The sequence below is a fragment of the Dipodomys merriami genome, unplaced genomic scaffold (assembly GCF_024711535.1).
Source record: "Dipodomys merriami isolate MVZ:Mamm:240054 unplaced genomic scaffold, mDipMer1.0.p SCAF_1, whole genome shotgun sequence".
In the NCBI taxonomy this organism is placed as follows: Eukaryota; Metazoa; Chordata; class Mammalia; order Rodentia; family Heteromyidae; genus Dipodomys; species Dipodomys merriami.
Window position 1 is genome coordinate 143,254,530 of NW_027202270.1, and position 23,199 is coordinate 143,277,728.

Sequence of the window (23,199 nt, forward strand, 5' to 3'; positions counted from 1 at the left end):
AAACAATGAGGAAGACGGATGGCTGGGGAAAGAGACTCAGGAAGGAACACACAGGCCAGAAGTAATCAAGAAGGCCATCACTGTGTTCCAGGCTCTGTAGAGGTTCCCTGAGACTACAGGACAGCTGGGATACAGGCCTGGGATTGGGAAAGGTAAACACTCATTCACAGGTGAGCCCCTGGTGCCTGGGACAGCTCCAAGTCTTGTCCAGGTGCACTTTTTATTGGAGATGGAGTTTACATAATTCTGCATGCACAAAGGGTTGGGCTCCGTGATGTAGGAAAAAAGACTTTGCAACCCTAAATTTGAAAGCATTTCTTCTCTGGAAAAAATAGCTGCCAGTATGGAAATGGAGAGAAGAGGCTTTGGAACCAAAGGAAGCAAATGAGAAGAGTTTTAGAGTTAGGCAGAGAGCAAGTTTCCTAGGTGTGGGGCCCTGTGGCTAATGCTTCCTCTCCTGACCAGCCTTCTCCAGGGGTGCATCCTCTCTCCTTAGCATCTCCCTACCTCCCCTTTCTTGCCTCCAGGGCACCTCTCCTTTGTACAACCCTGCATGACCCTCATGGAGAGGAATCACAGTCTATTTAAGTTTGAATCCAAAGTCCCCAGTCTGAGCTTAACAGGTCCTTTGGGCTCCTCCTTGCTACCCCAGCCAGACTTGTGGGCCGTGTGTGTGTGTGTGTGTGTGTGTGTGTGTGTGTGTGTGTGTGTGTGTGTGTGTGTGTGTGTGTGTGTGTGTGTGTGTGTGTGTGTGTGTGTGTGTGTGTGTGTGTGTGTGTGTGTGTGTGTGTGTGTGTGTGTGTGTGTGTGTGTGTGTGTGTGTGTGTGTGTGTGTGTGTGTGTGTGTACTGGGGCTTAAACTCAGGGCCAGGGTGCTCTCCTCCCTTAGCTTTTTCTGCACAAGGCTGGCATTCTACCACTTGAGCCACACTTTCACTTCTAGCTTTTTTTCCCCTGGTTAATTGGAAATAAGAGTTATGGACTTTTCTACTCAGGCTGGCTTTGAACTGGGATCCTTAAATCTCATCCTCCTGAGAAGCTAGGATTACAGGCATAAGCCACCAGCTCTGGGCCATCCCTGGAGTTGTCTCTAACTCTGCCTGCCCTTTCCCACTTTACAATCTATCTCCTGAAACTCAGCTCCAATTCCAAGAAGCTTCCTGGGCCACCTGAGGCCACCAGCCAGGTTCCTTCTTTAGACTCTGGTAGGGCTGTCCAGGGTCCTCTTACCACCTCTGGTGGGCATTTCCAGTAGGCACCACACATCTCTTGTTTGCTGCCTGGCTGGCAGAATCTACCTAGGTGTTGTGTTGTTTGAGTGGTTCTGCATTCCTCCCAAGAATCTGGAGGTCACTGGCTACATAGGGAGAGGGTTCAAGGACCTGCTGGCAGTGCCTAATTCTGGATACCCCATCTTAGAAGGCATGGTGTTTGGTGGAAATTGACTTGAAGTGAGCCAAGCTGTTCTTAAGCCAAGCAAAGGAAAGATGGCTGGGTCTGATGAGTATGGCTTTCCAAGGCAATCCCAAGCCAGCATCACTATAAGCAAATTTTCTGTCTCATTCTCACTTTTTCTATACACACGCACACACACACACACACACACACACACACACACACACACACACACACAGAACCCCTCCAGTGATATCTCTGGCTTAATCAATCAATCTAGGAATATGACGCATTATCAAAAACATCCCCGTCACATTGCACCTGACTCTGAGGCTCCACGGAGCTGGCTCCCAGCCAGGCCGCCGCTGTTCATGCTGGCAAGGCACGGTTTAAAAAAGGAAAGACTTCTACCAGCTCGAAAGAATGCGTGGTGACAGTTGAGGCTCAGCACTTTCGGGCTGGGTCACCGGGGCATCTATTCTGGCATGGGGGGTGGCGGGAGGAAGGAAAGGAGAAAGATCAGGCACCCGCTGGGCCCTACCTGGCTGTTGGAACATCAGCATGTTCTGTGGTGAAGTGTGCACGGGCAGCGAGCGGGTCCTCTGCACAGTGCTGTGTGTGCGGCTGGGCATGCTGTTGCTGCCCCCTGGGTTGGCGAACCACAGGTTCTGGAGAGGAAGACAGAGGGAAGGGGGATGGGGAGGGACATTAGTCTAGACACCCTGGGACAAGTAGGGGTGGGGGGAAAGGCTCCCCGCTCCCTCCAAGTCCAGAAGGCAAGGCCCTGGGGGACTGGGCCATCTAATGACGTCTAGGGAAGGCTCTGGAGGCCAGAGCTCCCCATCTGTGCAGTTCTACCAAGAGGATTTCGCACATTTGCTCCTGCATTTGTTCACGGACCCCCCCCCCTCACGTTCCCTATCAGCTGTAGCTTCTGCTGCCACCAGCTAGCTCCCCATCTCCTATACTGCTTTGACTACATTGGACACTCATCCCTGTCACTTTCCAGGGAAAAGGGTGGAGAGGAGTTCTAGAAATGTTTGTAACAAGCCGGATGCTGGTGGCTCCTGCCTGTAATCCTAGCTACTCAGGAAGCTGAGATCTGAAGACCCTGGTTCCAACCCAGCCCAGGCAGGAAAGTCCCATGAGACTCTTATCTCCAATCAGTCACAGAAAAAGCTTGAAATGGAGCTGTGGTCTCAAGTGGCAGAGTGCTAGCCGTGAGTAAAAAGCTCATGCCCAGGCCCAGAGTTCAAGCCCCAGGACTGGTTAAAAAAAAAAGAAAAAGAAAAAGAAAAAGAAACGCAATAAGGAGTAAGAATTGACAGGGCTCTTATTTGAGATGCTTCAGATTGATTCTTTGGCCAATCTTTAAGGTGAAAAGTAAGATCTGAGCTAGCAGCAGGCTGGCCCAACTCAATTCCTATGTCTTGGAAGTAACCTTCTCTTAACTGCATTTGGACAATGATCAGAAAATGGGGCTTTCTCAAGTCCTGGGCTGCTCCTGGTAGTGGTGGGAATCCTGCCCACCTGTCCCGGAGTTCATTTTCTGGCTTATAAAGCCAATCTCTCACCCTTATCCTTTCTCCCAAGAAAAGGACACCGGCCTGCTGTGTCCCTCTAATCCTAGAGCTAACCTGTGCAGCCTCAATCTGTACAGTTGAGGGCATGCAGGGAAAAGGCGCGGGGAGGGGGTGGGGGAAGGAAGTGTAGTTCAGAGACATCAGTTCTAGATCTTGCAGCTACTATCCTGACCAGCTGGGAATGACAGCCTCTCTCAGACTTAATCCTGAGTAGTGGCCTCCACCGTAGCTGGGACCTTGGCAAAAGAGCTATTTGTTACAGATCAAAGAAAGCTCCTTGCAACCCAGAGTTGGGAGGTACTGAGGTGTGTTGGAGGTCAAAGCTCAATGCAGCGTCTTCGTATCTTTCTAAAAGGGTCCTGGGCAGGATATCTCAGGCTAACTGGGTGTACAGCCGCCCAGGCGCAGCCTCAGGGTAGCTCAGTCTCCCAGGGAAACCACACAAACAGTGCTGGTTGCCTGTGAGGCACGGGTTCCACTGCTTTTTTTTTCTTCATACCCTGGGGTCATCTGGGAAATCAGGAAGCCTCAGACCCTGAGGCTGGCCAACCTCCAGGGTGGGGGGGAGGGGTGGAACAAACCTGTCTTCCTTGCTTCATGATGGTGGGGTTGGCCGCGGTGTGGCGCTGGTTGGAGCTGACAAATCCACTGGTGCCCAAGAGACCCAGGCGGGCGGAAGGGACATTGCGAGAAGGGATCTGGTACTGGCGTGGGTTCCGTCTGCCCATGCCACCACCCACAGAGCCAGCCGTCGGGAGGGAGTTAGACTGCCCAAAGCTCCGACTGCAAGAATAAGAGGAAAGAACGCAGAGACCATCAGTCCTTAGTCACTCACAGAGAACCCAGGCACCTCCCTGGGAGAGTCCACAAGTGGACAGGTCTATGGGAAACTCTGTGTCAGCCAGGGGCTGTGATCAAAATGGCAGCTGCCACTGAGAGCATGTGGCTCATGTGTCACACACTGCTCTTCAACCTGCTCACAACCCTGAGAAGTTTAGGGCTGTACATCCATCCCTTTTACAGTGAAATGGGAGAGCTTGATAATTTTGCTAAGGCCACACAGCCAGCAGGGGGCAGTGCTGCGAGGTGGGCCCAGGTGAACTGGCATCCTGTTTTGCCCTCTTGAATTCCCTGTCTGAAAGAGTGACTTGCAAACCACACAGCCACAAAGTGGCAGAGCGAAGAACGGAGGTGACTGTTCAGCCGGCCTACAGTCATGCAGTGGTGCACTTCTTACCAGAGTGGCACTGCACACTTTGAGGGATGGAGGCTCTGGAAGGCTCTAAAAACAAAGGCCAAAGTCTGTCCTCTTTAATTCTGGGTTCCTGGTGCAGTAAATGCTGGGTGAATGATTAAGTGAATGAATGACTCAATCTCTGCCATCATGATGGTCCTCTAAACTCCACAGCCTACCTCATGTGTGGGTAGTAGAAGTATGAGATGATGATGCATGGTGCTCTAGGCCGAGGCTATGGTCTGCCTTACACTCCCTGCAGACTGGGCTTTTTAAAGGCCAGTGAGGCTCCCAGCTACTCCTGGGTCCAGGCAGAAAGCTGCTCCCCTCCCCCCCCCCCCCTGCAGGGTTGGGTGAGCTCAGCACTGAAGAACTCAATGTTGTCCACCAGCCTCAGTTCTGGGAGGCTGCAGATGGGATTTCAGGAACCAACACATTCTTTCCAAGAGAGTCAGAGGTTTCAGGGGACATGCATTACCGCCCATGACCACTAGATGTCGCAGACTTGCTTGTCCAGCTACACTGGGGAGTTTGTACCAAGCCTGAGAGGAGACTCCGCAGCCTGTGCAGACAGGCTGACGTAGCTTCAACCAGAGGAGGACCAGAGGGGCCCTGCAAAACAGTCATTTCCTGAGCCAGGCAGAGTTGTGCATGTGTGTGGGAGGGGGTTAGCTGGGCCTGCAGCACAGAAAAGCTCAGAGCAACATCCCCTTTCTCCCCTGGATTCCTAAATGTCCTAGGAAGAGAGGGGCCTGGGGAAAAGAATTCTAGAATTCTAGGCTGGGTTCCTTTCTACTTCCAAGCTTTTGTGGCCAAAGAGTGTGTTCTTGATTTGCATCCAAAAAGGAGGATGTTGGAGATTCCTGGTGTCTTTGTCTTACCCCTTCCCACTTTCCTTTTTTTTTAAAAAACATGAGTAATAAGACTTTTAATTTGCCAGAGAAATTAGGGACAGGGATCTGTGTGACATATGTCATTTACAATTTACATGTGATCAGAGACCTCCTTTGGAGAGAGGATAGTCTCTCCCGGAGAAAACAAGGAAAGTGATTTTTTTTTTTGCCCAGTTCCCCTCCCTCCCCACCCCGTTTCCTTTTTTTCTTTCTTTTTTTTTTTTTTCCAAACTGTGAAAACTAGTTCCTTGATTTCTGGAGTCAGAATTTTAGCCACCTGGCAGATGATTCAGGATTCTGCTAGGACGTTTTTCCTTATTTAGTGTGGATAGTTTTTTTTTTCCCCCTCACTTTCCGTTTTGGTATGATTTTTCAAAAGTTATTTCATATGCAAAACACAGCAGTCAATGAATGTTGCTAAAATGACTGTGCTTCCAGGAAGGCAAGACTTTCTGTTTTTAAAAAAATTTATTTTTGAGTCTTGCTGTGTATCCTAGGCTGGCCTAGGTCAGCCTGCCTCAGTCTCCCAATTGTTAGGAGGTGTTACAGGTATGTGTTACCCACGCCTGGCTCAAGGTAGTATTCTTTAGGGGTAAAGTGTGAAGAGGATTTTGTTACCAGAGAAACAAGTCACCCCAGGACTCCTAGAGTTGGGACTCATCTGTTTGGGAAGGCAGAGTGGAATCTAGAATGTTGTGGGGAAGGATGTAATGGTAAGAATTTGACCCATTCTCCTGATGGGAGGGTTTGTGATGGTCTCAATGGGTTATCACAAAGCCAGATTTACCAAAGATTTCCACAGCTGGCACCCGAATGAACACTTAAAATCAAGATTGCTCAGCTTAATGAAATAATTGTGCTTTCTGGGCAGAGAACAAAGTTAACAAAAGTAAGTTTTCCTCCTCATTCTGTTCTGCCCATCTGTGTCTCTCTTTTGCTGCCTTAATCTAACTGATATCACTATTACCTTGAAATGCATGAAAAGTCTTTGATAAAATAACATTAATAAGAAGCAATTAAGCTAGGATTTGTGATAATTCAAGCAGGGACTGAGTTGTGGTTACCTTGGTATTATGGGAGAAACAGGTCTTCAAAGCAAATTAATAGCATAAAAAGATCCCAGAGGAAATAGTCATAAAAACAAAGTATTTTCCAGGGTTTTAGCTGCATTCAACTGAACAGCCACATCTGGGGCTGAATTCATTCTTTCTTATGGAATCCACAAAAAGAGATCGATCAGGATTCCCACCTGGCAAAACCAATCCAAGAAATAACTGATAACTCTGGGGAGGTTGAGGCTAATATCTGAGCTCGGCCCTGAGCAGTGCTCTCTGAGGATGATGAAGGGCCAGCAGGGCTCACAGAGACAGCAGACAAGCTTTGCAGAGAAGAAGCAAAGAGCGTGAAAGCCTCATCTCCAACTTTAGCAAGCCAATGCCTCCTTCTTCCTCTTGGAATTTACATTTCCCAGCACCTGGTATTACGGTCAGGTTCTGGCATCTACCCTTGCTTGACGGAAGTCATGCTGACTTTAGAGGACAGGAGGGGTGGCAGGATTGAGGTAGGAGGCTGAGGATCAACTTTTGTATTTCATTCAGGTCTTGAGTTATCTTCAGGGAGTAGGTGGGGCCTAGGCCAGCCACCAGGGCTGTAGTCCCATAGGACTTGGGGCCAGGAAGCTGACCCCAACTTTACTGGAATGTTCTACTTTCTTCTTCCTTCCTTTCCTTTCTTTCTTTCTTTCCTTTCTTCTTTCTTTCTTTCTTTCTTTGGGTGTGGGCTGGTACTAGGGTTTGAACTGAGGGCTTTACTCTCTTATTTGGCTTTTCTTTTCTGCTCAAAGCTGATGCTCTACTACTTGAGCCATACCTCCACTTCTGGCTTTTTGCTAGTTAACTGGAGCTAAGAGCCTCTCCGATTTGCCTGCCCCAGATGGCTTCGAACTGCAACCCTCAAATCTCAGCCTCCTGAGTAGCTAGTGTTGTAGGTATGAGACACTACTCACCTCCAGCTTGGAAAGTCTTTTCTGAGTATCACCTCGAGCCCAGGAAAATCTCCTGGCTATTCTATGGTGAAGAGCACCGAGCCAGGACTGGCACTGGCCTGCCTGATCCAAGTCCTGGGTGCCACTGTCTACTAAGCCATCTCTAAATTGGGGTTAAGAATAGCAGCTCTACCTCATAGGGTTGTTGCAAGGATGAAAGGTATTATATTTTTAAAGTGCTTGGCTATCAGTTGGCACATTGTATGTGCTAAATAAATGTTTGTTCAATAAACAACAGTACTATATGCAGGAATATGATAATTTTAAAATCAATCTTTCACGGAGACTTCCAATTGGCTTTATCTCCCTCAATAATATAGAACAGTGATGTCTTAAGGTACATTTATGCCAACAAACACCCCTAAACTGTAACACTGAAGCTTCTCTATACACACTAAGGAATAAAATGAACTCAGAACTTGTTAGGTGCAAGGAAAGACATTATTAGCTATCTGCTCATGTCTCCAAGTTGTAAGCTAGAATGTGGATTCTCTTTTCCCTAATGACTTCCCTGTTGTTCCAGGCTGAAGTCCACTCTCCTCCCACCTCTCCATCCTAGCTCTCCTAAGAACTAACTAACTAGCTCACCTTCATTATGCAATCAGATTCTTCAATTTAAATCCATATTAAGGTAACAGGTTCTAAAGTACCCCCAGGCTTATTTTTAACTGCATCCAAGAAGCTGAAGTACTATGAAAAATCATTCTAGAATGGTTCTGCTCTACTATTAAGACTGCAGCTTGGACCAAAATAGACTAGCACTGGGCTCTTCACCCTGCCACCAACTATAATTAGCTTGTCTGCAGCTAGAAGGGAGGGGAAAAATTATACTAGCACTTAAGGTGCTGATAGAGGAACCCACTCTGGTTGAGGTCCCTGTTGTAGATCAGCTACCCATGTTTGCAGGGATTCATGAATTCATAGCCGCTCTGTCTTTCCTTGCCCCTCTAGACTAGCACCATCACTCTGACAGTGTGAGCTGAGTTACAGAAGCTCACATTCGGTTCTACCTCTGGGAATTCTCTCCCTCAACAGCCCTTTCCCAACCCCCACCTTGTAAGGGGTGAGATTTGGAACCGGCCACAGGACATCTGTATGAACAAGGATGAACGATCGGCTAGATTCCTGCCCCTAGAATGCAGGCATGCAGGGAGGAACCAGGGAAATCACCGTGCATTACAAAAGACAAAACCCCAACATACTTTCTTTGCTGTCGATATCCTGATATGTCTAGAAGGGTTTTCCGAGGGAAGGACCGAAAGAGCTTCTGCACCTGCTGTTTCCATGACAACAATCTTTTTTTCTGCGTTTCTGTAAATGCCTGCAAAAACAAAACAGGACTTTTAAATGGGTGACGCAGCCTGGTATTATAGGGAGAAACATACAATTAACAGGGGAACACATTGGTGTCTCTGCAGTTGCCTTTTGGTCACCTGTTTTCAACCTGGTCCGAACAGCAGTCAGCTTCATTTGGATGCTGGCTGCGAAGATTCCAGTTACACAGCACCGGAAGCAACCTGGGAAGGTAGCTACATGATGCTTTGAATGACCCTTATATTTCTGGTTGCATTTCTGGCAGATCCGTACCCGTCTTCCCGGCCTCCAACTCCTCTTTGGACTCTACTCATTAACCAAGAATGAATTGTAGAATCGATTGCTGGATACCCTGGCTTTTGCAGGCTCCCTGAATTTTCATAATCAATGAAAATTTTAAACCACTCCAAAAATCAATCTGCTTGATGGGGTGTGGTCACCCTGGAGTGTTCTGTGGGTACATACTCTCTGGGTTTTAAGGTAGTTGCTGAGCAATCTCTACTTAAGTGGTCCTATGTCCTACGAAAACCCCAGTGCACTGGCCTGGACTAAACCTTGTCTGGAGTTTCATAAAAAGGGATAGATGTGAGGCTTGCAATGCTTTTTCTAGTAAAACTGGTGTGTAGGGATGTTTTGTCTACTGCTCTACAACGCACAAGCATGATGAGTTTAAAATATATATATGTATATATATTATTTTTTATCGGTCATGGGCTTGAACTCTGAGCTTGGGCACTGTCCCTGTGCTCTTCAGCTCAAAGCGAGTGCTCTACTGCTTGAGCCACAGTGCCACTTCCAGTTTTCTAGTGGTTGATTAGAGATAAGAGTCTCACGGACTTTCCTGCCCGGGCTGGCTTTGAACCGCAATCCTCAGATCTCAGCCTCCTGAGTAGCTAGGATTATAGGCGTGAGCCACTGGCCCCTGGCAGGAGTTTTTTTTTTTTTTTTTTTTTTTTAAATGTACAGTTTTTGCATTCACCACAGCCCAGGGACCTCAAATTCACAGTATATTGACATCAGCCAAGGACACTGTTACATGCAGGTTCCTGGGCCTCCCCCACATCTCAGAGCCTGACCGAAAACATCTGGAGGCTTGTCTCGGAAGATGGGGTTTGTAGTAGGTATGCTGATGATTCTGAAGGAAGAGCATGGGTACAGGGACTTCCAAGCAGGTATCTATGAGTCCCCCTATTCAATGCCTAAAGCATGTGAGCCATGGGATATCTACCTGATTTGATTGATTAGCAGTCACAACGCCAGATAACAAATCCCAAGTGGTTTTTATCAACAAGGCATGAAATCTTTCATGTGGCAATAAAATATTACTAAGAGTAACAGGCCAAATTACTAGTTCCCATAAAGGAAACAGATTCTTTGCATGAAGAAAAAAAATGACAGCTTAATTTTCTCCTCAGGATGTGTAATCATTATTTTTTCGTTGGTGCTGGGGCTTGAACTCTGGGCCTGGGTGCTGTCCCTGGGGTTCTTCAGCTCTACAACTTAAGCGCTCTACTACTTAAGCCACAACACCACTTCTGGTGTTCTGGTGGTTAATTGGAGGTAAGAGTCTCACAGACTTTCCTGCCCAGGCTGGCTTTGAACCATAATCCTTAGATCTCGGTCTCCTGAGTAGCTAGGATTACAGGCATGAGCCATTGGTGCCTGGCTCAGATGTGTAATCTTTTAAGGGGCCTACACATAGCAGAGCTCTGTGGACGAATGTGGAACAGTGTCATTGTAGATGTATTGATGACTTGCAGGCTCCTTCCTCCGGGGTTGCCTTGGCTGATGCCAGTGAGGATGTGCACCCAGGGTGTGTGTATATGGTAGTATCCAAGGAAAGGACCCAGAAAAGCTCCGTTAGAGAAGAGGGGAAGTCGTCCTGCACCTGTGTGTGAGAGACGGTCTCATGACTAGCAGGTGAGGGCCTGGGTCCCTCTCTGTGGCCCACCTCCATGGTCCTCTCAATTGCTGGTAATGCTCACTAAATAAGTACCTACATGTATGCCTGGACAAAAGGCATTTGTTTCTGCTGGATTAATAAAGGTTGAGAAGAAATATTGCTTTAGATCAGCTTCTTCAGCTAAATGTAGAGGACACAAGATACCACTATGTGGTCAAGAAGACTTGGCGGGGTTGAGAGTCCAGCCCAGGGATGGCTCATAGGAAGGTTCTGGGTCCAAATGGGCAGGATGTAAATCCTGAACACTCTTAGGCAAGTTCCTTTAGCCAAGACTGCCTTCCTTCTGGAGACTGAGGGGGATGCTACCTTGCTCAAAGGGACATTGGGAAAATGAACGGAAGCAACCCACAGAAAGCTTGGAGAATTATTGGTGCTCTTAGAAATGGTCTGATGCATGCTGGTTACACAGACTCATGCTTTGGGGATGGTCTATGAGGGTTCTTCACATTTGATTTCCAACTATGAACTTTAGTCCCAACAGCAAGACAATCCAAATGGCTTCATGGTCTCAAAATGACACTATGAAGCTGGTCTGGAGCCAGCTGGAAGAATATTTGGCCTGATGTTTAGGATAAAAAGGTAAAGGAGCAAACGATTCACTTTATACACATCCTTCCAAGGACATCATTACATGGCATCAGTACACAACATCTCCCCATAGTGACAAACAGCCACCAAGAAGATGAAATAGGGACACAGAGTTGTCCCTCACAGCACCCTGGCCTTGGGCTCACGGAGTTCAGGGCTGCAGACGGGGGCTGTTTCCTCGGCATGCTGAGTGAGTGAGTGTGGTGGCTCTTCTCAGCCAGGAGGAGTCCAGAGAGCAGTCTAGCTAGGTCTCAGTGGCTCCAGGGAAGTGTGAAAACTGCATTCTGTGCCTGCAAAGCAGTGCTAATGGCTGACATCTCATCATCCATTTGCCCCTCCACTGGCAGCAATGTTTTGGGGATCTGATGAAGAAGAGACTACCCCTATACCACCATGTCAGCCAGTTCAGGTCCAGACCCATCCATCTGTCTGGAGGAAGATGGATGCAGTGTGTCTATTTGTTTTTGTGTCAGGACTTTTCACCTATCTTCCCAGGAAGTGAGAACAAGGCTGAAGTCATGGCTCAAGTGGAAGAGCACCTGGCAAGCAAGGCCCTGAGTTCAAACCCCAGTACTGGCAAAATGGAAAGAAGGAAGGAAGAAATGAAGGAAGAGGAGGGAGGGAGGGAAGAAGGAAAAAAGGGAGGGAATTTGGAAGCTGAGCACAGGTGGCTCACATCTGTAATTCTAGCTACTCAGGAGGCTGAGATCTGAGGCTCCTGGTGTGAAGCCAGCTCACCAGACACATCTGAGAGACTCTTATCTCCAATTAAGACTCTTATCTCCAATTAACCAGCACAAAACTGGAAGCAGAAATATGGTTCAAGGGGTAGAGTATCAGCAAAAAAAGCCTTGGGTTCAAGCTACAGTACCAACACACACACACACACACACACACACACACACACACACACACACACACACACACACACACACACACACACACACACACACACACACACACACACACACACACACACACACACACACACACACACACACACACACACACACACACACACACACACACACACACACACACACACACAGCTTAGAATTTTAAAAACACACACACACACAGAGCTTAGAATTTTAAATCCAGAATTCAAAGCAATTGGTTTCAGAAGCAAAGCTCAGAACTCTCCTGATCTTTCACTACTCCTGGGAGCTGGTGCTTTCCTCTCTGGGGAGGAAGGAAGTTGTCTTGGTTTATCCAACACCTTCCTGCTTCCAGCCTGCTGAAGAACTGGCACACTGTAGCTATGAAAGGAGCTCTGTCTGGGAGCTAACCTCACCTCAGCCAGGATGGGGACTGGGTCTCCCAGGGTGGGGGGTGGGCTGCGATATAGAATAACCCCTGGCTGTGGAAAATTATTCAGATGGTTTTGCACTTTCTCAAAATAAGTTAACAATAAAGAGACTTGAGCAATACTTCTTCCCTTCCAGACAGTTGGCTGGGTCCATCCATCCTGCCATGGATTCGGGCAGGCAGCCATGTCACAAAGATCCTTCCTGTCCCTATAAGTGAGGCCCCTGCTGCCAAGATCAGACCACCTGGTGCTACATTTGCTCCAAGTCACTTGGAGCTCCCAGAGAAGCAAGGAGAGGGCGGAGGAGGGAAAGGGAGAGGGATAAAGTCCAGACAGGGTGTCCAAGGTGAGCGGGCAGGATAGCAGAAGATTAAGAAGCATCAGGCCAAAGTTCCTGGGCTGTGCAGACAAAGCAGGGGGCTAGCATATTGTTTAAGAGAGGAGCAGGAGGACTCATTATTTGGGTCTCGAGGGTCTGTCTGACAGGAGGTGAGGTGGAAGGTATCTTCTCCCACAGTATCTTGAAAGCTCCATTTGGAGAGTGAGGATGGGAGAGGAAGCGGAGTTCCATTAAATGCTCCCCTGATCCATCCATCCCGAGCCAGCCATGGATGCCTCTGCAACAGAGCACAGAGCCCTCCAGAGCCTGCTGCTGGAGCCCTGCCTGCCTCCTCAACACTCCAACCGGCCTTTGGGCCTCAGCTTGGGGACAAGTCTCCTAGGAAATGCCCTGGATCTGGCTTTGGGGTCCAGCAGCACCCACCACTCCTCCCTTTTGAGCTCTTGAGGCTCTTATGAAGGTTTGTTTCCATTTTTTTTTTTTTTTACTTTTTCCTTTGTGTGCTAGTTCTGGGACTTGAATTCAGGGCCTTGAGTTCTCACTTGACTTTTTTTTTTTTTGCTGGTGCTCTACCAACTTAAGCCGTAACTCTACCTCCAGGTTTTTTCCTTTTTCCTGGAGATAAAAATCTCCTAGACTTTCCTGCTCAACTATCTCTGCATCTCCATCTTCAGATTTTCATTTACTGAGTAACTAGGATTACAGGGGTGAGCCATCAGGGCCTGGCTTTCCTCAAAAGTTTTATTGTCGTATGTATGAGGATCTGTTTTTAGTTTGTCTCACATCACCCTCATACCATAAGCCATCTAGCTAGGGACAGGGCCTAGATGCTCAATAAATACTTTTGGAATGAATGCACTGTAACATCCTTCCATGTGTATTTCCTTCCTTGCTTCTGCCCACCCCCCCCAACAAGTGCAGAGTCTTGATTAGAAATAGCCAAGGGTTAGTAGGGCTTGTAGCATGTGGCCTTGACCCTTACTGAAACCCATCCACAAGTAAGCACTTTAGTATAGGCCCTGGTTATCATTAGACAGGGTCTGGGTGTTCTGGGTAAACTATTAGAGATAAAGGGGCTGGGAAGGTGGCTCAGTGGTAGAGCCGCTTGCCTTGCATGCCTGAGGCCCTAGGTTCAATTCCTCAGCACCACATAAGCAAAAAGAAAAAAGCTGGAAGTGGTGCTGTGGCTCAAGTGGTAGAGTGCTGGCCTTGAGCTGAAGAGCTGAGGGACAGCGTCCAGGCCCAGAGTTCAGGCCCCACAACCGGACCAAAAAACAAACAAACAAACTATTAGAGATAAAGATTTTATTATTTAAGAAAAAAAAATATCCATCCAGAGGATGGAGCATTTCTGTTTCTAGCATAGGCACCAAGCTCAAATTTAGATATACTGTCTCTGGAACTGTGGGTATATGATAAGGAGTAGGGTTCCAAGTAACCACTGCACATCTGGATTAGAAGCTCAGCTCCCTCCGTCTAGATGGGAGGGGGGAGGGGAGGAGTAGTGACCAGCTCAGCCTGTGCTCAGGACTCTGTGAAGACTATTACATTCTAAGAGTTTCACAGGCACCCTTCCAGCTTGCCTCGGTTTCCTTCCAAAAAACAGGTAGCAAATATAGTTCCTACAAAAACCACAAACCCAAACGAACAGCTGAGCAGCTATTAATCCACACACATCCACACACGTGCCACACAAGTGCTTACTATTCCCTTTGTGTGCCTTTTCTTCCCTCTCTAACTGCACCTCCAGTTTTCCTGCCCTAAAAGGCAAAAATGTTTCAACACCAGGTTTAAAAGACTTGAAGATGCCCAGAACTCGGTGGTAGGGCTCTGTGTTAGCCACTCCAAGCAATTCTCCTGCAATCAAAAGTCCTCTCAGCTATCCCCTCATATCCAGGCTTATGGTTTGGTGAATCTTGGATAGTTGGAGGCAAGCAGCAGGCTAGCTCTGCCTGAGCTATTATTAATGACCATCCACTCTTCCAAACCAACTTGTTGGACACAGAAATGATCACATCGCAGAAACTCTGAGAAAGATCTCTAAGCAACGAGGAAGAGAGTTGGGTAAAAGCAGTGACTACTCACCTCATGAATGAGACACTTGTCTATGAGCTGTAAATAGGAACTTATATTTTCCTCATCAGGTCTGGAGACCAAGAGCTGTGTGCACACTGTAAATTAAGGAGGGAAAAAAAAAACCATGAATGAGACCCACACATTCCCATGCTAACCTCTGAAATCTGCTTCTGATTTCCTTTCAGGACCAAGGCCTTGTAAAATATGTGGGCCCGTGGCATTAGATAAGATTGGGGGGGGGGGGGAAACTCCAAATGCCAGGAGGCTCCTCATTCCACTGAAGTCAAAAGCTTGGTCACCATGAGAGCTTCTTGGGTTAATTCCTGTCATACCAATCTATATTAAGCCTTCAGCCAGCAGGCCTGAGACAGATATTTGGTGAGAGAAGATCCGAGGCTTTCTCAGCTCTGTCTGTGCAAATGGCTCTGTGAGCCAGGGCTTTGCAGAGCCTCAGAGTCCCCCACCATGGGCAGACAGGCAACCCCCACTCCATGTCATCAATGAGCCCCACGCACCTTGCCATGCGGAAAGGGAGTGGAAGAACCAGGCTGGCACTCTGTTTTTGGGCTGTGAGGTGTGTGGGTAGGAACTTGCCACTCATTATTGGAGGTTATTTTTGCCAAGGGATGTGTATATTTATACACACACAGGTTCACCTACACATTCATGTGAGTGCTAGGAAAGACAGGGCTGTTAGTCGGTGGATGAAGAACAGGCAAGAAGTGGTTTTCTCATGCCAGCTTTGGTGGTGGTGGTGTGCTGGTGGTGGTGGTGGTGGTAGTGGTGGGGTGTGTGTGCGAATATGAACAGCCAGAGTGTGAACGAGTGAACGAGGTCTGTAAACACATCAAGTATAAAACCTGGTCCTCCCATTGAATTTTCCCTGCTCCTAAACAGTTTATTACAGGATCTCACTTATTTTGTCTCTTTGCATACAAGTTTTCAATACAGCAGTTATTTGTGATAAAAACTAAGAAAGTGTCATGCCTGTCATCCTAGCTACTCAGGAAGCTGAGATCTGAGAATATGGTTCAAAGCTATCGCAGGCAGGAACATCTGGGAGACTCTTATAGCCAGTTAACTACCAAAAAGCCAGAAGTGAAACTTATGGTAAAACACTAGCTTTGAGCAAAAGAAAGTTTAGAGCCAGCTCCCAGACCATGAGTTCAAGCCCCAGGACTTGCACACAAGTGCATGTGTGTATGTTCACGTGCACATCCTCAACCCCACCATAAACAAAGAAACAAATGAATTTAAAAAAAAACTATAGAAACTGCCTTGTGTCCCTTATTGGGGACCCTGCTAGGTAAATTATGCAATGGTGCTATTTATAGTGATAGAAATATTCAAAGTAGGGCTGGGAAGGTGGCTCAGTGGTAGAGCACTTGCCTTGCATGCCTGAGGCCCTGGGTTCAATTCCTCAGCACCACATAAGCAAAAAGAAAAAGCCAGAAGTGGCGCTATGGCTCAAGTGGTAGAGCGCTAACCTTGAGCTGAAGAGCTGAGGGACAGTGCCCAGGCCCAGAGTTCAGGCCCCACGATTGGAACCCCCCCAAAAAAGAATTATTCAAAGTATACAATGTCCTAAAATGAATAATCCACATTATGCTACAAAAAAGAATATGGCCCATGTGTGCAAAAATGGAGACTTCGACATGTTTCCCAAAGGATGTCCCCAAACTTAACAGTAACTACCCCCCAGAGGAAGATGGCAGGGCATGAAGCAGGCAGGGGAGATGATTTTCCCCTTCCATCAACTCATTGAATTGTGAATCTTGAGCATAAATTGGGTTTAGAATGTGCAGTTACAATGCACACAGTAGCAGAAGCAGAGGGCCGTGGGACTCCTAAGGATCAATTCTTTTGTCCCCACTTTGGGGCCAGGTGGAGAGACTCATGTCCATTTATCTGCAGGACTGTGTCCTTACTCATGAGGAGAACTGTCCTACTCCAACGTAGTACAGGATGGGTAGGGAGGTGGAGAGAACAGGTCTGCCCTGGCTGCCAATCTCAAGGAAGCTGTGGGTCATTTTCTGTTTTAGGTTTCAAGGTTCCTTTTCAAGGTTTTCTTTCTTTTTTCTTTTGACAGTATTGGGGTTTTGAAATCAGGACCTCACACTTGTCAGGCAAGTGAGGCATGAAGCCATATCTCCAGGCACTGATTTTTACCTGGACTGGCATGTGTCACATCAACAAACGTCTTTTGATTGAGATAAGAGTGTCTTGGACTTTTCTGTCAAGGCTATTCATCAACTTCAGCCCTCCCATTCTTAAGTCTTCTAAGTAGCCAAGATTCCAGATGTGAGCCACAGGTGCCCAGCTAGGAAGTGAAGTCTTTTTTTTTTTTTTAAAGGGCTTGTATGGGAAGTGGTATTTCTCACCCCTGCTGTAAGGCTCAGGTATCCATTTCTGTTGGTGGAAAGTCGGTTCTTTAAAATGGTCCAAAATATTGGACAGCAAAGTTCAGAACCTCTAAGGAAAAGTATCAGCACCCATCACACTTTTTTAAATAATCAAAATTTCTTGTGAACCATCCTATCAAACACAAATGATTCTAAGGTTGGGCATTTTTGAGGATATGGATGTGAGGGGCCAAGGCCAGGGGCAGGCAGGGGAGTACAGGTAGGACACTCTGGCCCTTCCCAGAGGTCAAGGACACACCGTGGTCCACCCTGCCCTTGCAGACCCGTGAACACAGCCAGGACAATTAACAGTTTAGGCAACTGTACAGACCAGTGCCAGCTCTCACTCTGTGCATCAACTAGGTCTGTGTCACAGGTTAAAGTGTTCAGTGGATATTAAAAGTGGCTCATGCCTGTAATCCTAGCTACTCAAAGAGGCTGAGATCTGAGGATGAAGATTCAAAGTCACCCTTGGCAGAAAAGCCCATGAGACTCTTACCTCCAATTAATTGGCACTAAATAATAAATAAATCAAAAAATAGCCTGACAGCACTACACAATAATAGCACAATATGAAGACTGTAATAATGTGTTATGCAAAACAGTAATAAGACGGTCAAGCAAACCAATGAGTGCAATCAGGCGTGTCCTGGGGTAAGTTAAGGAACACAGGGACTGTGGGCTGGGGAGAGGGGTCCCTCACCCAGCGGGGGGGGGGAGGGGGAGGGTGTTCACCTAGCTTTCCTGACCCACATGATGGCTGCGCTGAGATGTAAAGGATGAGATGTGATGTAGGTGAAGGGAACGGGTGGAGGGCGGGGTGTTCCAGGCAAGGCGTGGCAGAGGGAAGTGGGGCGCATGCACTGCACAGATGCACCCTGCAGTGAGGACTGCTGCTGCTCTATCCAACCAAACCCGATGCCACCGCGTGATTCTTCACCGAGGCTCCTTGTGAACCAGCAGGAGCCGGGCTCCAGACAGAAAGAACGTGTGCACAAAGGAGATGAGAAGGCACACGTTTCTGAGAACTCAACAACATAAAGTCTGCTTGGGGTGGGGATGGGAGAGCGCAGGCAGCCAGGGAGTAGGTGATTCTTTGGGGGAGACTTCAGGTAGGGTGTCACCTCAGTCCATCTAGCGCTCAGGAGGTACAGTGGTCACCAGGTGGGGTGGGCAGTGGAGAAGCTGTGGGGTCCAGTTATCAGCCCTGCCCGCCGCTGTGTGTAAGCTTTGGTGGGCTGCTTGGCCTATGTGCCTCAGTTTCTACTTCTATAAAGTGACGGAGGGGGGACAGTGGAAGTAAGGTGCCGAGGCGAAGCACGGAGAACTGTGCCTGGTGCCCAGTCATTATTAAACAACTACAAGCTATTAGCAGAAAAGCATTTGTAGGGTGGATCCGATCTGAAGGAAGAATGGAAAACTATGCATCAGAGAACACGTACAGAACAGGTCTATGCTGAGAATTCCCACACTATGGCCCCATGAAAGAACTTCCAGGGGTGAGGGAGCAAGCTTGAGGCCTGGCCTCTCTGTATAGGTTGTTGTTTTGTTTTTGTGCCAGTATGGGGGCTTGAGCTCAGTCCTTGGACACACAGAGAGAGAGAGAGAGAGAGAGAGAGAGAGAGTGTGTGTGGTTAATCATGGGGCTTGAACTCAGGGCCTGCGGCTGTCCCTGAGGTATTTTGCTCGAGGCTAGTGCTCTACCACTTTGAACCACAGCTCTACTTCCAATTTCATGGTGGTTAATTGAAGATAAGAGTCTCATGGGCATTCCTGCCTGGGCTGGCTTTGAACTATGAACCTCAGATCTCAGCCTCCTGAGTAGCTAGGATTACAGCTCCCAGCACAGGCTGGTCTTTGATTTCTGCAGTTTACTCTCTGCCACTGCTGCTTTGGGGAGCTATCATTAGCTGAGGGAATAATTTGTCCCCAAAAGTCTATCCCCCTCACCCTCCTCTGATGGCTTAAGGCCCAATGGGACTCTCATGGGAGGTCCAGGGATCAGAGAGGCAGGAGTTCTGATCTCTGCGCCACACTGTTCCCATCTCTCCAGAGAACCCAGGGTCATCTGTGGGGGACAGGTCACTTATCACAGCTCTGGGTGGGTGAGTTCAGCAAGAATACCTTTCCCCATGACGCGTGTGAACTGCCCGGGCAGGTCCCCTTCTGGCAGGGGGGCCACAGCCAGCTCCCCATCACAGCTGCTCAGCTGGTGTGGCTGCAGCCCGCCGCTGGCGCCCGCAGCAGCACTGGCGGCAGCGCTAGCGGCCACGGAGCTGTCCTTGCAGTCCGGGCCCTGGTTCTCAGGACCCATCAGTGAGGGCTGGTGTGGGACCGGTGGCTCCTGGTGGCGAGCATCCAGTGTGGCATTCGGGGAGCTGTAGGCCTTGATGGGCGTCAGGATCATCTGGTGCAGCTCCTGGAGGGGGATGCGCAGGCTACCACCTTCGATGATATCCTGCAGAAGGAAGAGACCACCGTGAGGCTCCCGTGCCCACTACCCGGCAGGCAGGCAGGGTGGGCTCTCGGCCACCGGCCTTCTGCACAAGGGCCTTTGCCAACACTTCTGGGTCTGCATCCTTCTAACACCAGCAAGGATAGAAAACCCGGAAAGTTGGGCTCTGTGAAATAAACAGGCCTCTCTGGGAAATCTTACCATGATCTAGAGATGGCCAAGATGTGGTCAGCATTCCTTTCTGCCCTGCCTTCCTCTGAGACAGCCTATGGAATGTATTTCTTTTCTTTTTTCTCCCAGTACTGGGGATTGAACTCAGGGCCTTGGGATGGCCAGGCAACAGCTTTACCGCATGTGCCACACTCCTAGGCCCTTTGCCTTTCAATCTGTTTTTCAGATAAGAACCTTCTGCTAACTTTAACTGGCCTCATGCCTCTTCTTCTCTGAGCCTCCTGGGTAGCTGGGATTACAGAGAGGCACCACCACAGCCGGCGGCATGCTTTATCTGACATTGTATAATGAAGCTGGTGGGTCCAGGGCACAGGAATCTGTTCCGGTACACTTTCACCTGGCCCATGACACAGAAGTACAGAGGAGTGTTAATAAGCACAGAATGCAGCTGGGTGCCCGTGGCTCACGCTTGTGATCCTAGCCACTCAGGAGAGTGAGAGCTGAGGATTGCAGTTCAAAGTTGGCCTGGGCAGAAAAGTGTATGAAACTTACTTCCAATTAACCACCAAAAAGCCAGAAGTGAAGCTGTGGCTCAGTGGTGGAGAGCTAGCCTTGAGCAAAAAAAAAAAAACTCAGGCCCTGAGTTTCAAGTCCTAGGATGAGCATGCGCGCGCGCGCACGCACGCACGCACGCACACACACACACACACACACACACACACACACACACACACACACACACACACACACACACACACACACACACACACACGAGAGAGAAAGAAAAGCACAGATTCTTGAAGCAGATGCTCAGGTTTGAATCCTTGCAGTGCTGTGTGACCTTAGGCAAATGAATTAACCTCTCTGTCCTCAGTTTCCCTGTACACCAAATGAGACTAGTTGTCTCACTGAGCAATTGTGATGTCAGTATCTGTAAAGCCTCAGAGGAGTCTGTCATCATGCTGCATGCTTCTTAGTGAAGAAATATGTGTTGGAGGTTTCCATGTACTGAGCTCTGTGCTAAGCATGGGAGAGGGTGGCAATGTGGGGTGTGGGCAGGCTGGTGGGAAGGGCAGCTTCTGGAGGGAGGGGCACTGGTAATAGGACCCTGCAGGAGCAAAGGCAGGAGGACCCTGGGAAGGAGTGCTCCAGGCACAGGGCATGCAAAAGCCCTATGGTAGGAGGAAGTTATGTGTAGCAGAGAGGCAGGCAGGGTAGAGCAAGGTAGGTGAGAACAGAGCGTGGGAAATGGGATTCTTGGGGCTCCTCCTCCACCTCCCTCCCCCCGCCCCCGCAGACCTGTGGGCTAAGGTAAGGTGTTAGAATTTATTCTAAACCAGGCAAGTTTTCAGCAGAGGAGAGATGCTTCAGAAGGAGGATTTGTGGATGCATAATGGTAGCATGTGACTTCATGTGTTTTCTACTAAAACGATCCTTATAGCACATTCAATTTGTTATGCTGGATACTACTCACTGACGAAGGGAATAGAGCTGATTCTGATGAATTGTACTTGTCCAGGTACCTGTGGCTGGGGGCTGGGGGCCGGCTCCTCCCCGGTACAGTGGTGGATCAGCCCCTGCCACAAATGTGGCTCCAATGCATTTGCAACCATGCTCTTCCTGAACTCAGACCTGACACTGCTCATCAGGGTCCCGGTACCAGTGAAGGATGGACCCCTCTGGAACAGTGCGGACAGAATTTTAAGAGCTTGACTGATGTGCAGGTGTAAACCATTCCTAGGATCCTCTTGTAACAAGACTCCCCCACCCCAACCCCATTTGACCGTATTGATAACTGATGACTGATCATTGAGAGACAGGTGCTCTACCACTTGAGTTATACCCCTCCACTCTTTTTGCTTTATTTTTCACATAGGGTCTTTAGGATTTTGTTAGGCTGCCTACACTGCAGTCTTTCTATTTACTTTTCCCACATAGCCGGGATGACAGATGTTCTTAACGAGATGGGAAATCTCAATAACTTTTTGCCAGGGCTGGTCTCAAATCAGGATCCTCCTAATATCTGCCTATATTATAAAGAGAAAGCCCCCTTTCCCTGGCTTGTTAAAAATTCTCTGGAGACAGATTTTGCCACATAGCCCCCAGCTGGCCTTGAACTTGTGATTCAGACGCCTTAACCTCCTGAGTGCTGGGATGTTAGGAGGGAACCAATATGCTGAGCAAGATATTCATTTGCCACTTAGCAGACAATCTCAGAAGGGCTTCCTTCTGATTGTGGACAGTCTCGGTGGCAGGGCAGCCTCCAGCCCAGGGAGAATTAGCACACATTGCTCCTCATCCGCAGTGTCCCTGCTACCCAGGGACTAGCCTTTCCCAGAGTCTGGACACCAGTGTGTGGCTGGTCAACTTCACCTTGGGCCTGGTGATGTGGGCATCACCAACTGCCTGCCTCCTGCAGCCCCTGGGCTTTGAAGGGCACTCATTGCCTGTCTAGCCCACAGTGAAGATAGGTGTGTGATTGTAGGGGGGAGGGGGACAGATAGGGTGAAGCAAGTGAGCCAAGGCTCGGGTTGGGGTGGGGGTCCCATGCTGTTTTCCATGCCCTTCTATGTGGCCACCATCTCTCAGGTGAATAAAGCATGCTCAAGACCCCATCAACAGCCACCAACCCCTCACTGGCTCCCTCCTCATGGCATGAAGGTTCTCTAGTTCATGGTGAAGGAAGGAGAATGAATTCAGCCAGGAATATTAGATACATACATACATATATACATATATATATGTGTATATACATACACACATATACACACACACATACACATACATTAGGGTATATATATGCCCTAAGTCCAAATCTTATCAGTCTTATATTGGGAGTCACTATAAAAAAATCCATAAACATAATGAATAATGTTTGAAGCTTAATATAACATATAACTTCCTGGGATCATGCACCGTTTTGTTCTTCTTAGACTTCAAGTCATTGTCACCAAAAACCTGGCTTACAGCCAGTTAGCCAGACTGCTGCCTATGCCAGCAGCATGGAGCAGAGCCGTGACCACCGGATTACATTCCTGCCTCTTAAAGGAATTTCACTACTCCATGCTCACATTCAGAAGCACACAGGGAGATGGTCCAAATGGAAGTCCATCTAGCATTCTCCACTGGCTGTGGGAATTAATTCTCCACGTTGACAAGTCTCTATTGATCCTTCATGACAAAAAATATAATTCCTACATTATAAACACAAAGAGGCAAAATGAAGCTGTCCAGTAAGCAATGTGCAGATTCAAGGCTGCTGAACAAGGAACCCATTTGGAAGCAGATAACAGGAAATCCTCAGCAACGGCACAGTGATAGCTCAGTGGACAAGCAGGAAGGAAATGACTGTCCAGCCAGCCTGGTCCAGCCCTGGACTTTTAGGACTTGGAGGAATTTGGTTCAGTGCCTTTGAGAAGGGGAGAGGTATGA

The 23,199-nt window shown here is 48.3% G+C and overlaps 1 protein-coding gene across 6 annotated transcripts in view; it reads right to left on the minus strand.

Annotated features, from left to right (window-relative positions):
- Samd4a (sterile alpha motif domain containing 4A) overlaps nucleotides 1-23,199 on the minus strand; it is a 229,350-nt gene that overhangs the window by 11,594 nt on the left and 194,557 nt on the right. For all 6 annotated transcript variants that reach the window (XM_070033047.1, XM_070033050.1, XM_070033048.1 and 3 more), the window contains 5 exons: nucleotides 19,266-19,599; nucleotides 14,749-14,834; nucleotides 8,352-8,470; nucleotides 3,560-3,761; nucleotides 1,937-2,063 (listed from right to left, as the gene is read on the minus strand). In XM_070033047.1, the coding sequence (XP_069889148.1) occupies nucleotides 1,937-2,063; nucleotides 3,560-3,761; nucleotides 8,352-8,470; nucleotides 14,749-14,834; nucleotides 19,266-19,599 (868 nt within the window). The remainder of the gene's footprint in view (nucleotides 1-1,936; nucleotides 2,064-3,559; nucleotides 3,762-8,351; nucleotides 8,471-14,748; nucleotides 14,835-19,265; nucleotides 19,600-23,199) is intronic.